At 38.2% G+C, this 14,401-nt stretch overlaps 1 protein-coding gene across 1 annotated transcript in view; it reads left to right on the top strand.

Annotated features, from left to right (window-relative positions):
• Window positions 1-14,401, top strand: part of eipr1 (EARP complex and GARP complex interacting protein 1) — a 45,889-nt gene that overhangs the window by 619 nt on the left and 30,869 nt on the right. Inside the window, exons 3-5 of the mRNA XM_088433188.1 lie at window positions 7,123-7,255; window positions 8,236-8,392; window positions 11,481-11,580. Of these exons, the coding sequence (XP_088289314.1) occupies window positions 7,123-7,255; window positions 8,236-8,392; window positions 11,481-11,580 (390 nt within the window). The remainder of the gene's footprint in view (window positions 1-7,122; window positions 7,256-8,235; window positions 8,393-11,480; window positions 11,581-14,401) is intronic.

The following is a 14,401-nucleotide window of genomic DNA, read 5'->3' on the forward strand; positions in this document are numbered from 1 at the left end:
GATGCTCTTGTGTACCTTACACCGAAAAGATGCCTCTGCATGACTTCTTTTTTCAAAAGAAGTTAAGACATGCATGACCTCTTTTCATCGGTGAAGCCCTTTGAGACTTCGGTGTTTAGGGCTATACAAATAGAATTTGATTGATTGATTGAAACAATACATACTTGATGTATATAGGCGTGTCCAACCCGTTTTGCGGGTGCTGGAGCACTGAAGTAAATCCGAGTAACCCCAAAATTGGAGAGGTCCTCAAATTGCGTTCGAACTGGAGAACTGTTAAAACCACGGGTATCAAACTCATTTGAGCCCACGGGCCGCATGGAGTAAAATAAATTCTCAAGTAGGCCGAACAAGGAAAATCATGCTAAATATCTTAACAGTGTTAACTATACATAGATTTTTGCTCTGTGTGCCGGCCAGGTCCTAAATCCTCGTGCACGACGGGGTTTAACTTAAATATAATGCTGAAAAGTATATTAGAAAAAATAAAGTAAAATGGTTAACTTTTTGGTCGTTATGTATCACAATACAGCATTTTTCCTTAGGTTGCATGGAATAAGTGGATTTTTTTAGATTTTTTTTTTCACATTTGTTCATAAAATACACATTTTGTATCGAACATATAATAAGATGAACTAAACATAAATAAACAAATACATACAATGAAACATGACCCAGAGGAAGGTAAATGCCTCAAATCAAAATCTGTGGTTGTACGACTTCTTTGCAAGAATTGCAGTGAAGTGCAAAGAATTTAACAGCATAAAATGGTCACTGTAGTGTCTCATTTTGGATACTAAGTGGCACCCATGTAATGATATACACAATGAAGACGTTAATAAACTCATGAAGAAGTCATGAGATCTTGTCAAATACATTGGTGCTCATTTAAAAAAAAATACAACACTGATTGTTTATAACGTAACACGGACAAAAACTGGATGTCTGGTAATGGCCCAGATGGTGACCCACACCCATTGTTTGACAATTTGAAGGATTTTCCCTGCGTTTAGCAATTAGCACAATGTGAAGGGAATCATATATTAGGTTGTTATCATTATGTGCTTATTTCATTGTTACCCATTTATGCAATCCTAGTTCATCTTGACCCTGCCCTTAGTTAGAGCTGTTGACGCACGAAAGTGTGAGCCGGGACCTTGGCCCAGCTGCCGGTGGCGCCCGGCTGGCTCTTTTGTTGTGTCTTGTAATCTGCTATGCTTTTGCTCAATAAAAGCCAGGGGGGGACGGCTTGGCAAGTTGAAATTAGCGTTGGAAGACCCACGAGTTCATTTGCCCAAGCTTTTTTCCCTATGCCCGGCATAGAAAAGTCAATCTTGGCTGGTCTGAGTTACTCTTTTTGCTGTTTAAGCAGGTAGGCTTGTCCTAGTCTTCTTTTCTGAGATTTCTCTGACACACAATTTTGACACATAATTTTTTGGAACGCATACTTTCGAATCAACATGCGTCCCTCGGATGCATCGTTTTTTATCTCAAAATATTAATCATCCTTTTTATTCAAAAATCTTGACGTCTTATGAACATTTTTGACAATGTCCGCCATGTTTGTTGATCTTGTGAAAAATGAACTTCAACTGAGAAAAATGGAACACAGCTTTGTTAAATAAATGCTCACGCCACAAGCCTCACAGTGATCAAGAGGATGACAACTAGATCCAGGTCACAACCTTGCTTCCTGGAGTAACTTCAAAATAAAATAGTTACAATGACATTACTTGATGTCCCAGGTTTTATTTTGAAGCCTTGTCTGGCTTCCCTTACACATTCTACAGTGCGACAGTGATCTGTAAAAATTCCTCCAATAAAAACAATTGCACTTCTGAACACACATGCTACATACCATGTCATATAGCAATTCAATGCTACTATATTCACTTCACACAAACAATTTGCACATGACTAATTAATATGCTAATTTTTTCACACGCAGCTGATATTAATTCCGTGAGCATGAGAGGGAACAGCAAATTATTAAAATTACTGCTTGAAATCGGCAAGTTTAGTGACAACAACGTGTTGAAAATATTATTGGTTCTCAAGTAGTCTACCTTCAGGAGGGAAAAGATCTTTCCCTATCATCAAGCTGTGGGCCAAATCTTAAGTACCGGTAATGTAACTGTTACTGTGACATTTGTTAATATCTGTTGTTCGTTTTTTCTCAGGTCTTGTAAATGCAGTTTGAACCTTGGACTTATTTTGTCCTTTTTACTGTGCCATAATTGGGACTCCAAACATTTCTGTCGGGACCCATAGTTTTTTTTAGTATTGGGAGTCCCGGGGACCCAACAGTAAAATGAGCAGTGATATATATATATATATATATATATATATATATATATATATATATACACTACTGCTGGTATATATGAATGCGAAGAAAGAAGAGTTTGTGTGCACATGTATGCACATCTTGCATAGGTCGTTACAGAGACAGATGAGAGAAACAGTTGGTGCTAAACAGGGGAGAAATAATTAGCTCTCTGAGAAGCAGAGAGAAATGACGGTGAGAGTGAGAAATGTCTGCCTAGAGAAAAATGAGCCTGTTTTCTGGCAGACTTGAATGTGAAAATGGTTTGGCACCAAATGTGAACCGAGCTTATTCCAAGTCTTGTATAGAAACAGTCAAAAATTATGTTTGTTGGAAACAATGAGGATGACCACTTGATTGATGTGATTTCTTGTCACGGTTTGTAAAAAACTGAATACTGGATACAATTCCTCCACTGAGCATCAGCCCAAGTGGGGTTTCAGGATGATATAGGTCAATAAATTGAAGTTTTGTTTGTTTGTTTGTTTGTTTTTTGTTGTTTGTTTGTTTGTTTTTTTAAAGTCCCAAGAGTCAGGTTTATGGTACAAGTATTTGTTTCAGCTGACGGTGAGTGGGCCTGGAAGTGGGTTGCTGATTCACTGGTTCAGAGATGAGGCGTGTGCAGGGTTGTGGTATGCTAACGACAAGATAGATATTGGTGCTAACGCGCGCGTGCAGGGTTGTGGTATGCTAAAGACAAGATAGATATTGGTGAAGGAGAGCAAAATACACTGGTTGACATTACGATAGAAGTACAAGCAAATTTGAACTGGACACAACTAGCCTTGTGATCGTGTTAAGTCCATCGAATGAAGCTGTGGCATAGAAAGAAAATTACACAGAAAATTCAAAACAAGTTTTGCTGATTTATCCATCGTATCCATAGCTTTTTAGCAGGAGTTTGTTGGTTGACAGTATTGTTCCCCTTGAAAAGCTTGATATTTTACATACTCGGGTCGATGCCCCTGTTTTAGTTGCTGAAAAAAAAATGTTGTGCTGCTGCCTTTTATTGCAATGATCTTTGAGCAAATGTTACATCAGTACTTGTTCCATGTCGGTCGCCGCAAATCCAAACGAGTCTTCCAAACCCCTGACGATACAACTACTGTCTTTTAAAAACAAACAGTTCGCTTTCTTTACCTGTAACCATTTTGCGCTAGCCTTCTGTTTGGTGTAAGTTTGAAGGAAAGAAGTATGCGGAAGCTACAAAAGCTTATGATCGCAAAATGTGCCGGTGCAAACGAGGAAAGAAAAATCAATGTTATTATTTTCAAAATCAAATCAATCAAAAAAATCGGTATATCACCCAGGCCTACTTCAAACTGCTTGCAAAGATGATTGGGCCCTGCTCTAGCAGACCTATATCCAATCTTGCAAATCAACGCACGCACACACACACACACACACACACACACACAAGAACCTGAGTGTCTTCTGTCCTCAAGCCTAGTCTCAACTAGAGACATATCTTTTGCGTGAACCAATTGGGGTACTGTAATTCAATCACCTTAATAATATTAGTTTCTAATTTCAGCTGGATGTTCATTACTTCACTCATCACTTATTTCCAGCCAAATGTTCATATTGTAGTCAGTTACAGTACACATCCCTTTCAGTGTCTGTTAGCTGAACTACTTTTTAAAAGGAAACTTCACCTATGCATAGTAATTGAAAACAAGAAGGCTCACCATAAAATTGAAAAAAATATATAAGTGACTGGAACAGTCATTGAGTGTATTAGAAAAAAAAAAAAAACGTGCAGCAATGTGCCTTTTCTGACTTAAGCACACATGAGACTATGGCCCAATTTCCAGAAACTTGTTTGAAACATGCCTTAAAAGGAATCAACACACAGTTGAATGAGATTGAGTCTGAGCTTTTACTGCATTGCCTGGAGTACCATGCATATGCAGATATTGTATGAGAATTTGTGAGTAATTTATGAGCGCACAATAGCTGTAGATCCGAATAAGGACAACCTCGAGTATAGTTCTATACTCACATGCCTACAGTGGCGGGTTTTTATCATAAGTTTTGCCCTATGTTTTATTCATGAAAATAATTGTATTTTCAACTCTTTGCATGTTTGCTGGCTAGAAACTGTCTTCTCAGTTTGGCTGAGTTTGAACTAACAGTAAGATTTTTTTTTTTTTTCGATTGGCATTTCAGCCTGGCGAGCTCTTTCTGTATCCATAAGCCTTCTGGCCTCTCCACCTCCCATTAAGCATAATGCAGGGTGGAAATGTCTCTCTTAACTCGCAGAGCACCTCTCAAATCCCTTGGAGACCAATAGCTAGAATGACAGATCGGAGTGTGTGTCGGCATGGCATTTAAGGCCGCTAATGAGATAAAGTGCCCAAGCTTGGCACCTCTCACCCGCATCCTACTCCTCCGTACCGCTTACTGTCATCTGTGCGGCTAAAGAGCTTTAGAACAGAGGCCCCTGAAGTGGGGTCCACAAGCCAGCTTGGTTTATCCCTCCCTTTCCTCCTCTTCCCTCCTCCACTTCTCCCTGCCTCCATTCCAGCACATAATTAAAAGCGCTGGGCCGGGTGCCCAAGTGGTTCAAAGTTATGAGTCACTCCCCAGGCCTGGAAGAGTGAGGCATAAATCACCTAGGGGGAGGGAATGTTGGAGGTTCTCACTCCACTCACACCTGGGTTTATTTGGGAGGACCCTATTACCAAGCCTTCCAATTACCCCATCCCCTGGATCTGAAATTATTTGTACCGCTCCCCCACAACCATTAAGTTATAACTTTGCCTAATATTTTTTTTTCTTGATGCAGTCCAACCCAAGGTTAATAGCTGCCTTGCTGACTTTGAGGTAACTAAGGGAGTTTGATGCTATGGCGCTCTTGCCCGCCTCTTCTTCGTGCCCCTTTCTTTCATCTGCTTGTTAAGCCTGTAAATGGCAAACAGGCAATGAGTGGAAGTTACTTTCCTGGGGATCCCTAGTTAAAGACCTCTGAGACATTATAAGTTTATCTCCAATTGGGGATACTGCCTTTAGTTGTCTCATCAACCCCAGAGAACTTCTCGTTTTACTGCATTGTGGGCCCTGAACTGAATTCAGCAGAGTGCCCATGTTGAATAGATTCCTATGTAATGAAAGCATCTCAGTAAAATGGGAAGGTTATAAATGAAATTTTACCTTGTTGGACTTTAGATTGCTGTTGATTGTTTTTAACATCAGCCAAGGCCTAAGTAATATAACGTGTCAAGGACCTGCCTTCTAACGTGCACTAGTATTAATAATATAGTTGAAGGGTTGCATCCCCTGTAAATCTTTACTGGCTTGATTTAACGACAGTGATGTACAAGTGTTCTCTTGGCCTCATCTATAAAACGGCAGCAGTAGAAATCTGACTGGTGTATTTCTGGCATCAACCTTGAGTGAACCAACCACATCACTGTGGGTGGTAACCTAACGTATGGAATAAAATGAATCAGAAACAAAAACAAAAATGGTTTACTATGTCAAACCATACTGCATTGGGTAAGCACTTTTTGTTTTGTTGTTTTAAACACCTCAATTTTAAATGGTTAAGATGTTCAAGATTAAAAAAACAAAAGCTTTTTACAAACTATTTTGTCAAACATTGTTGCCGTGGTGTGCCATTTACAAAGAAAAGTATGCTGTTTGGATCTAAACCTGAGAAAAACTGATAAATAAAAATATATTTCTGAGGCTTATAGTGCCACTTTTATTAATAGCCCAGTTGCACCCCCTACGTATTTTTAACTTAAGCGCTGATTGTATGTCTAACCTACAATCTACTAATATTTAGAGAGATTAACATCATACGAACTCAGAACCCACACTCAGGCATTCTCTTGATGAGCTTCAAGAAGTAGTCACCTGAATTTTTTTTCACTTTACAGGTGTGCCTTATCAGGGTTAATTAGTGGGAAGTTTTGCTTAATCAATGAGTTTGGGACCATTAGATATGCCGTGTTGTAATCAAGTTAATACACTGATGCAACTACTGTTAATAGAACTGTTAACATTGATATTATGGCAAAAAGTAAAGAAAAACAAGTGGCCATCATTATTTTACGAAATTGAATGTAAAGGCATGTCCAACCCTTTTGCCTGTATAGTACCATTTAAAGACTAATTATAGAAATGTATTCAGATTGATCAAATTTAGTACTGTATGTCTAATCTAAAGATATTTAATCATTATTATTTTCTATGTGCCAAGACCCAAAAAGGGCCATGTTTGCAAGGACCCATTATAACTGGTCGCAGTGCAAGTTTTATAGTTTTTCATGAGATTCTTTTTTTTTTTTTTTAGACACAAAATTGAGTCCATATTTTTTCCTCTACTTTCTGAAAAAAATGTGACTGACTGCAAACATGTTTTATTTATTTTCATTTTAATGTTTTAAATCCACAAGGACGAAATTTTGATTAGAACAATGTCTTGTAAAACATCTATAATTTGCCTTTGTTTTCTGCAAAATTGGGCATTTAAATGATCATCCTCCTGGATGGGGATTCCATAGTTTTCGTTAAACCACGAGGGGCAAATAAATGAAACAAGATGTAGCTGTGGAAGTGGGTTTTGAGACAAAATGTCTGTTGTTCTATATGCAATCTCTCACAATATCATATCTGTACAATTGTCTGGAACGCGAACACTGCGCAATGATTCCTTTGCTATTCTCAACCCTACCCTTCACATCTAATGTGCTTTTCAATTACTTCAATGAAATGGAAATGAAAGTGAAGTCAAACTTGCAATGAAAGTGAAGTCAAACTTTTCTTTGTTTTTGTGTCCCTTTTTCAAGATCCACATCATTGACTTTGATGATGAGAATAACATCATTAATAAGAACGTACTTCTACACCAAGCTGGAGAGATATGGAACATTGGTGCCAGTCCTGCAGATAAAGATATACTTACCACCTGCTACAACAAAAGTACGAAGTCACACTCTTTGGATGTGTCGTCTTTCATTTCCCTTTGATGCGTTTTGTTTTCCTACTTCTGCGTTTTTGTCTTTTAACTAGCGTGTCTTGTCTGTTTATCAGTTTGCTTGAGTGTCATAACGTGAAAGAAATACCCAGGTGACAAGCATAAGTTTAGAAAAAAATTACAGTATGTTTTTTAGGAATAAGATTATGATGGTAAATCTCAAATGTATATCTTGACTACTAGTGCCTTTTTATTGTCATTTTGCATACTACAGGCTGTAATAAAATGTGTGAGTTTAGAGTTATGGGGCACCTTTAGTTCCCAGGTAGTTAGGCATGCATTTGTTAAAATACCCCAAGAATTCAGGTACTCTTTTAACCACATTTAGCTAGTTGTAATCAGCCTGTTTGTTAAAAGTGGTCATCCCTTTTAACGTATAAACCACCTCACTGCAGGCCATGGTTGAGTCTGGCTTCCATTGCCATGACTTAGAGCGGAGGTACAGGCCTCCTACTTATTGAGCCCCAAGTCTAAAACACACTCCACAGTGCAAGGCATGATGCCCAATATTTGTGAAATTGTGAGCTTGTCGGGAAAAGTTAATGATGATGAAACCTTTGCAAGGAATGCTAATCTGTCAGTCCGATAAAACTCAATGCAACTCTGACAATCATGTTTGACACATTTGTAGATAATCATGGACTAGTGGAAAAAAGATGACTAAATATTGTGTGTGTGTAATTTCTTACTCTGTTAGAAAACAGGCACTCCAGAAATCCAAGAATTTGGACACAAGAAATTAAAAGAAAATGTTCTTCATAATGTTTTACGTTTAACGTCCATAAATTCACTTTTAGTATGTAGTCGGACCTCAGTTTAACTAATGAGCAGTCCAGGACATTTCTGGCTCTTCTTACCTTTTGGAATGACAAAATAATGTGGTTGTCTTTATCTATGAATGATTGAATGTGTCGTTCCCATTCAGCCAGCGACAGTCGGGTGGTGTCCTGTGCATCGGTATGGCGGATGCCCACCAGTTATGAAACAGGAAGCCATGAGTCTCCTGACGACTCAGCCCACAATCCCCAAAGTCTGGAGCTGCTTTGTCACCTCGATGACAGTGCCCATGTCAATGCAACCTGGTAGGTGTTTTGGGGATATGACTATTTTGTTCTCTTACAGTGAGCTTCAACCTTTTTTTTTTTTTTTTTTTTTTTAAGTGTATTCCTTGTAGGCATGGGACGATATCAGATTCTGACTGCAATCTTTGATGTCGAGGTGGAGATAGATAAAATAACAACAAACGTGAGAACTGTGTGTTATGCTTTTGTGGACTGGAAACATTCAAACTTTGAGAAAGTATTGTCTTTTTACTGTGCTGTATAGCAACACACAGACACATGATCAGAGGACAGCACAAACATATTTGCTCTGGTGATAGTTTTGTCAAGTCTTCAATATAATTCAAATGCCAATTCACTTAACGCAAGGCTTTGCCAGTGACATTCTGTAAGGAATGAAAATTAATGATAAACTGTCAAACTACATGAATGTTAAAATATAAAGTGACATAACTGTAATATTACTTGATCATTGAATAAAAATGACATAAAATGTCCTGTGGGCAAATGAACCTCAGAGAAGCCGCCGAAATTTTACATTAACTTGACTTTAAGGTAATGCCGAATTAATGTCACTACAATTGATAATACCAAATACTCCTCCTCTGGCTGATAAATTGGAAGTACTATATTTACTTGGGCGGGGCTGGTGCTGAGAGCACAGAATAAGCATTCCTTGCTTATAAATGCACCAATGAATGGAAATAACACTTGGGGATGCTTAGGGTGAGAAGCATTATACCATGGTTAAAATCTCCAATGAGTTGAATTCTCATGATACGACTCTTTTATTTTATTTATCACATATGTATAGAGAGAAGTTTTTGGGTTAGTTATTTTGTCTTTTTTTCTACCTCCCTGACATTTAAATATTGTTGTATTTTATGTTACTTGGACTATTGACTGACCCACATCTCCGATTTTAGTCACAGCCTGAGTCTTTTGTCTTTTGTGCGGCACAGTGCCTCCCCATAACTCACTGCCTATGAGAAAGGTAATCAATGCTCATTTCTCATTTTAGTCCACAGTTCATCAGTATCTCTCGATTGTTATCATTTTTAGAGATGCCAATCAGTTAAAGTGATGCATACTGTAACCGTGTCTGCAAGGAAGAGATAAAGATGGAGGAAGAAGAAAAAGTGAAAAAGTGTGGGGAATATGATCCCGTGTGTGTTTGTCAGTCAAAGGCCGAGTCAAGCGATGCAGCTTTATAAAGATTGATAGTTTCTTGCTCCACCTTAACACTCTAAATTAAGAGCTGTGACTTGCACAAGGAAGTGTGTGTGCATGCGTGCGTATCTTATCGCCTATGCTGGGCACTCTTGGCTTCTCTAGATGAATTGCTTCGGTCTGGCTCCTTCCTTCTCCTTCGAATCATATGAACACATGTACTGTATTCATGCACGCATTGATTCTTGTTTGTGGGGTTGTGTGCGCATGTTGGTGTGTGTGTCAGGTAGGAAAAGGACAAATGTGCTCTATTTTGACCATATAATATGAATATTCCTGTACTTACGTTTGTGTCATCCACAACTCACCTTTATCAGCTTTACAACTTTCACATGCAAATGGTCAGTTTGAAGCTCAACATATTTCTTAGCGATTACACCTTCAGGCACCTTGAAGGGTCCGAACATCTTACATTTGACTCTAGCCTAAAACAAAAGCCTATCTTTCCATCTATTTTCTATCTGATTTATCCCCACGAGGCTTGCAGCTGAGCAGGAGCATATCCCAGCTGATGTTTGGTTGGCATCTAAGCGTTGTTCCGATTCAATTGACATGATCAAAAATTGAGGCTAATCACATGATTTTCTTTTCATACATTTGTCTGACAAAAATGTTTTCTAAAATGTCTTAATCTGACCATACTGTGTTCACACAAAGCTTATTTATTTATGTATTTGTTTATTTATTTAGTTTATTTTAACTAATACAATGATCCCTATGAGTTCCTGGTGAACTAAATAGGCAATAGAAAAATCATATGCAATAGCTCAAGTTAAAACTCAAAATGTGGGAACAAGATTAGGATTAAAACATAATTCAATAGTACTGAAATATGATGTGGACATATGACATATAGTTATTCAATTTGATCTGATACTTTTTAGACAAAAGACAATAGATTTGTTATAGGACATGTCATTTTCATTAAATCTTTATATCTTTGTTTGTTCATTAGGTTTTTTTATCCACTAATATTTTTTTTCGGATTGAAGTTATTTCACTGGACCACAAAATCACAGTTTTTTGTTTGTTTATTTTTCACTTATTGGAGCGGTACCAACACATAATACTAATAATTTAAAATAATAGTCAAGTGTGTAATGATAATAAGAATATAATTATGATTATTATATTCTAATTATACAAACTACTAAAGTGTATGAGTGAGCCAATCAACAGTTAAAGGAAATATTTAAAGCAGCATTTCAAGATACTAAGTTACAGGGCTGTTCATCTCCAAGACGGGCAGGATACGTACTCTACTTTGTGCTGAGCACAATGAAGAATGACAAAACACTGAAGAATGACAAAGCAGGGGTGTAATCAATAATATGCAGACCAGAATCAAAGCTGGGCATTCAGCAAAAGAACCCTCTATAGTAGTGAAGCAACCCTGTACTTGTATCTCGTTGCTGAGTTTAAACACTCAAATGACTGAATCATCTGTTGGAGTTGCTGGGACATTCTGTTGTTACCCTAACCCTAACCCTTAACACGTTAACAGCACACAGCTTTTCATAGTTGTATCTTATTCTACAATGGTAGCATTCTGTATTTTATTTTATTTTTTTGACGCAAGTGGGAACTGTTCATGACAGCCTAATTCACCAATTACTTACCACTAGGCGGAGTAAATACACTCTTGAATTGGAATGTGGGGATGAAATCGAATGAGGTAGGTAAGATGGATTCTGCTCCTAAAAATCATATATTTGGAGTTATCTTCCCTAAGAGGCTTTTTTTCTCTTTTACTTTACAGTATCTCATGAAATTATCTGTCCGTAATTACTGTCATTTATGATCTCTGCTTTTTTGATAATGTTAATGTGCTTGTTAAACAATCGTGTGTGTCTTGTGTGTGTTCTGAATCAATTCACAGCGTATTATGGGAGCCGATGGGAGATGGCAAGCGTGTGATTTCATTGGCTGATAACCATGTACTTTTCTGGGATCTGCAAGAGAGCTCCACACAAGCCACAGTAAGACACACAGGCGCACACTCGGTGCTCTCTAAACCACGTAGCACGCACAAACACACACCATATCTCACAACTGTAAACTCATTATTTGATAACCACCATATTGTATCACTATTATCAGATGCCCACGTCCTCATTCGTTCTGACACCAGCAGAGTCCACTAATCATTCTCTCTCTCACTATACCCCCTCTTCTATATTGCCTGTAGTGTGTGAATAGTTGGATAGTTGTTTATCTAGGATAAGCTACAATTTGAATCCCTCCCATGAAGAGAAAATCATGCATCCCACTGGAAAAATAGCAGCTTGTCAATGCAGTGTAATTGAGGTACACATCCACTTAAAAAATGTCTGTATCCAGATAAATTGATTATGTACAAACATCTGACAAAATAAAACTAAGTCAATTCTAGTACACCTTTTTTCTGTATTGTTCAGTGTACTGTAGTTTCATAAATGGCTCAAACTGTGACACAAGGCTATTTGTGTGTTTGGTGTCTTTGTTAAACATTCTAAATAAATGAAGTTTTAATTTAGGCACAACGGGCCCTAATTTGGTAAACTCTATGTGCGCTTATTGTAAAAAAATGTGTTGCCAGCACAGGCCTAGTGTTACTGTGGTTGGGGCAGTGACTTGCCATTTTGGGAGTTATGGCGCACATACGGTTGCAAGCGCCTGATGCACTGATAATAAGGTCATACAAAGTAGACTGCAATTGTCAAGAAAATGGGTGCATCTTAAATTTTGCAATTGTAGTTCAGAATGTTTGTGAATTTGGTAGACCGGGTATGCCCCGCGGTGAACCTGGCAGAACTCGCCCCTTGGCGTGACTGTTTAATTGGTTCCCAAAAGTAGACTAGAGTCTAGACTAGCTAAAGGCAAGGTCAGAGGCGGTCTACATTTGACAACAATGTGACAAGCCTCCTGAATTATTTTATAATACAGTAATATGTACATTTATGTAAATCTATCAATAAAATCATACAAAAGCAATCTGTATTAATCACTAACCTCACAATTCTTTTTAATAGGATGCCATGACTGGCGTGACAACTATTGGGTGGGTTGATGTGTGTGATGTGTGCGTGATGTGTGTCTATTGGGGAGGGTCTACTTCTACTTTCGCACAATCAAACTCGGTGTGTGCTTCCTATGTCCTGGTTCCTAATGCCAATGGGGGATAATGTCAGTATTGGCTGGGACTCGTCTGGTTCCCTCCCTACATGGGACACAGTGACGCAGACATCTCGTTACGCCCAGTTCTATCATGTGCAAAGTCTAGTAAGTTGCCAAAAGACAAAACGCCAAGCGGGTGAACATTTAGACTCTGCACTACCCCACACTTGCACCCAAGCAAAAATAGGGCCCAATATGGTAATGTCATTTTCGCCAGTATGCCTGTGGCATATCCACTCCATATTATACTGATTCAGCATGTAAGCGGTATATCTACATTATAGTGAATTTCCAATAATATTTACATCATTATCATGCATTTCAGATATCAGTGTAATACATTAACAGGGGATGTCTTTAAGGTAAAAGTGTTGCAGTTGTGCTAGATGCTACCCATTTTTTAATAGCTGATGTCAATGGTGCTTCAGAAAATTTCACTTCATAATGACAAATTATTTCACCGCTTGAATTATAATGGTCATTTTAAATTTTAAATTGTACATGTACTTACTACTTATTAATGCCCAGCTAGCTTCCTCGGGGAAAACATTGTACAGTATTTTTTTAGCTGACATTTTACATGTTTTTATTTTGCTGGTCTGTCGTTTACTCCCTTCTGTCGTCGTTGTTGTTAGTTTACCCAAACTGTAACTAGTGGTCCATCAGCTAGTGAGCCAAATGTTACAACACATCCATCATCACCCCCCTCCCCCCATTAAAAATTGCATCATGTAAAATACTTGTCTGCCAGTGACTACATTTTTTTTCCTTTTATGATTAGAGAGATGACAATGACACTCGTGGCCAGCACTCCTCTTAATTTTAAGATTGTTGAGCACTGTAGTAATTAAGTGTGACTGTTTGATAGGAGTGTTGATCTTAATATCAACAAAAGATGTGATCAGTGGGTTGCCTAACGCTTGGCACGAGAAGCCTTATAGACCTCCCTTCCTTTCAATCACTCAATAATACTAATAAGGCATCCAAACCTTTGACAAAAACACTCTGAAACCGCAATCACAACGTCTAGTGTGTATCCAACAACAATGACTTTATGAGTTCTCCTGGCACTAGACTGTAATTAGCAATCAGGTCCACTAGGGTGCATCATTGTGTTTCAGATGGCTCTCAACCTCTGGAGTCCATCTATCTATCCGTCCATTTTCTTACCCAGTTGAAAAAGTAGTACAGTGATGGTTAAATGAAACAAAATTTACATTTGACCTCATCTGTTACATACACTATTAGTTAAAAGCAAGGTTTTTCTCTGTTTAATTTACACAATGATGCCTTTTAGCAGGGGCAATTTAAAAACTTCTATCTTGCATTTCCTGTTTAAGAGCCTCTCAGTGAAATCATCACTTTGCAGTATGCCCATTGGTTACTTGAATGCTGTCTCTGTGTTGCCCGCAGCATGCCAGAATGCTGTGCTAAACTACGTGCAGGCAGTTTATTCATTCAAATTGTTCAAATTTAAGAAGCAACATAACACAAAAATCTCTTGATACTCAATTCTAAACATTACTCTTCATTTTAGGACTATACAATGAATGCGCTGAGCATGACTCTGTGTAATGTGCATCTCTCTTAATTGAAGCTGCTGTATACTGATGCTCCAGCACTCAGATAATCATTCCTGGCTGC

The sequence above is a fragment of the Hippichthys cyanospilos genome, chromosome 14, assembly GCF_059441005.1.
Source record: "Hippichthys cyanospilos isolate Australia breed blue-spotted pipefish chromosome 14, RoL_Hcya_1.0, whole genome shotgun sequence".
Classification (NCBI taxonomy): Eukaryota; Metazoa; Chordata; class Actinopteri; order Syngnathiformes; family Syngnathidae; genus Hippichthys; species Hippichthys cyanospilos.